This window comes from Myotis brandtii, unplaced genomic scaffold, assembly GCF_000412655.1.
Source record: "Myotis brandtii unplaced genomic scaffold, ASM41265v1 scaffold797, whole genome shotgun sequence".
Classification (NCBI taxonomy): domain Eukaryota; kingdom Metazoa; phylum Chordata; class Mammalia; order Chiroptera; family Vespertilionidae; genus Myotis; species Myotis brandtii.
Window position 1 is genome coordinate 552,471 of NW_005371210.1, and position 1,266 is coordinate 553,736.

At 65.1% G+C, this 1,266-nt stretch overlaps 1 protein-coding gene across 1 annotated transcript in view; it reads right to left on the bottom strand.

The window, feature by feature from the left end:
• The window catches only part of OGFOD3 (2-oxoglutarate and iron-dependent oxygenase domain containing 3), a gene marked incomplete at its 3' end in the record, with an annotated part of 7,477 nt that extends 6,501 nt beyond the window's left edge, over positions 1 to 976 (bottom strand). Inside the window, exons 1-2 of the mRNA XM_014531247.1 lie at positions 820 to 976; positions 729 to 735 (exon numbers count right to left, since the gene is read on the bottom strand). Coding sequence (XP_014386733.1) covers positions 729 to 735; positions 820 to 976 — 164 coding nt within the window. The remainder of the gene's footprint in view (positions 1 to 728; positions 736 to 819) is intronic.
• Positions 977 to 1,266: the final 290 nt, after the last annotated feature.

Genomic DNA, 1,266 nt, shown 5'->3' on the forward strand with positions numbered 1-1,266 from the left:
CAGCATTGCATTCCTTCCCGTTACACCCCCTTATGTGCAGCCCAACAGCGCCCCCTGGTGGAAGGACCTGGCAACTTCTTGGTTCAAGTTCAAAGCCTTGCTCTGACTAAGAGAGAAACTGAATTCTGCCTGTAAAACCCGGCCGCTCAGGCTGCGGCTTTTCAAACGGAGGCAGCATCCACGGAGCAGGGGGCCGTGCGGGAATGTGCAGCTGCCGGAGGCCCGAGGCCGCGGGTCTCACGGCCTCGGCCCTGCTCCCCCGAGGTCGGCGCTCTCTCCAGGGTGCTGAACCCGCCTGCTCTCGGCCTCGCCTCGGGGCACCTTCGGACACAACCCTCGGCCCTTGACCAGACCCTGACCTCGCCCTCCTCCTGCCTCTCAGAGCCGAGGGCGCCAGGATGGGACAGGCGCCCACGTGCGAGAAGGGCCTCTGACAGTGACGTTCCGATTGCACGTTTTCTGCAGCCAATGCCTTTGCTGGTTTCCACGTCCGCAGTCCTCTCTCCAATCCTGTGCACCCTCCAGGCAAGCCTCCTCTATCGGGCAGCACCCACAGTGAGGGGGCCTCCGTGAAGCCCTGGCCTCGGCTCCCAGGTCCTCCAAGGTGGCCAAGGGGCCTGCCCTGCGCAGGGCCTGAAACACCGGCACTCCCCAGCCCAGGTGAGGTAACAAACCCGGGGAAGGGCAAAGGTCACCTGCCACCCCCACCCTTTCCACCTGACCCCCACCGACGCACTGTAGCAAAAGACACGCATGTTAAACACACCGCATTTCCTGCTAACACGCCGCTCCTTCCTGGGTCACCAGGGCACCGCCTACCTTCAAATCGTCGGTGACTGTTATAATCCTCGGAGCAGGGCACCTCAATGAACCTGCCGGGCAGGACCTCGCCGCGGCGAGCCAGGACCTCGGTGACCCCGTCATCGCCCCCCTGGCTGCCCCAGAGCAGGAAGGCGTGGGCTGGAAGGCAGACCATGGCGACCAGAGGCACGTCCACCGCGGCTCGCAGCCCTGACCTGTCCCTACACTAACCGCGGTCAGAGCTACTGTCAATCAACAGAGGCACCTGCCAGGGGGTGGAGTGCGGTGGGAACGTGGGGAGTCCGGCGTGGAGCCATGGCCACACACGGGGTAGGGGGTCAGTTAAGGTTTCGGGCGGGGAGCCCTCCTTCCACCCCGTGATCCCCGGCCCAAGCCACCCCGGCTTTGGGGTGCCAGGCTGACTGAGGGTGCCGGTGGGGGCGGGATTCTGCTGGCCCCACCCAC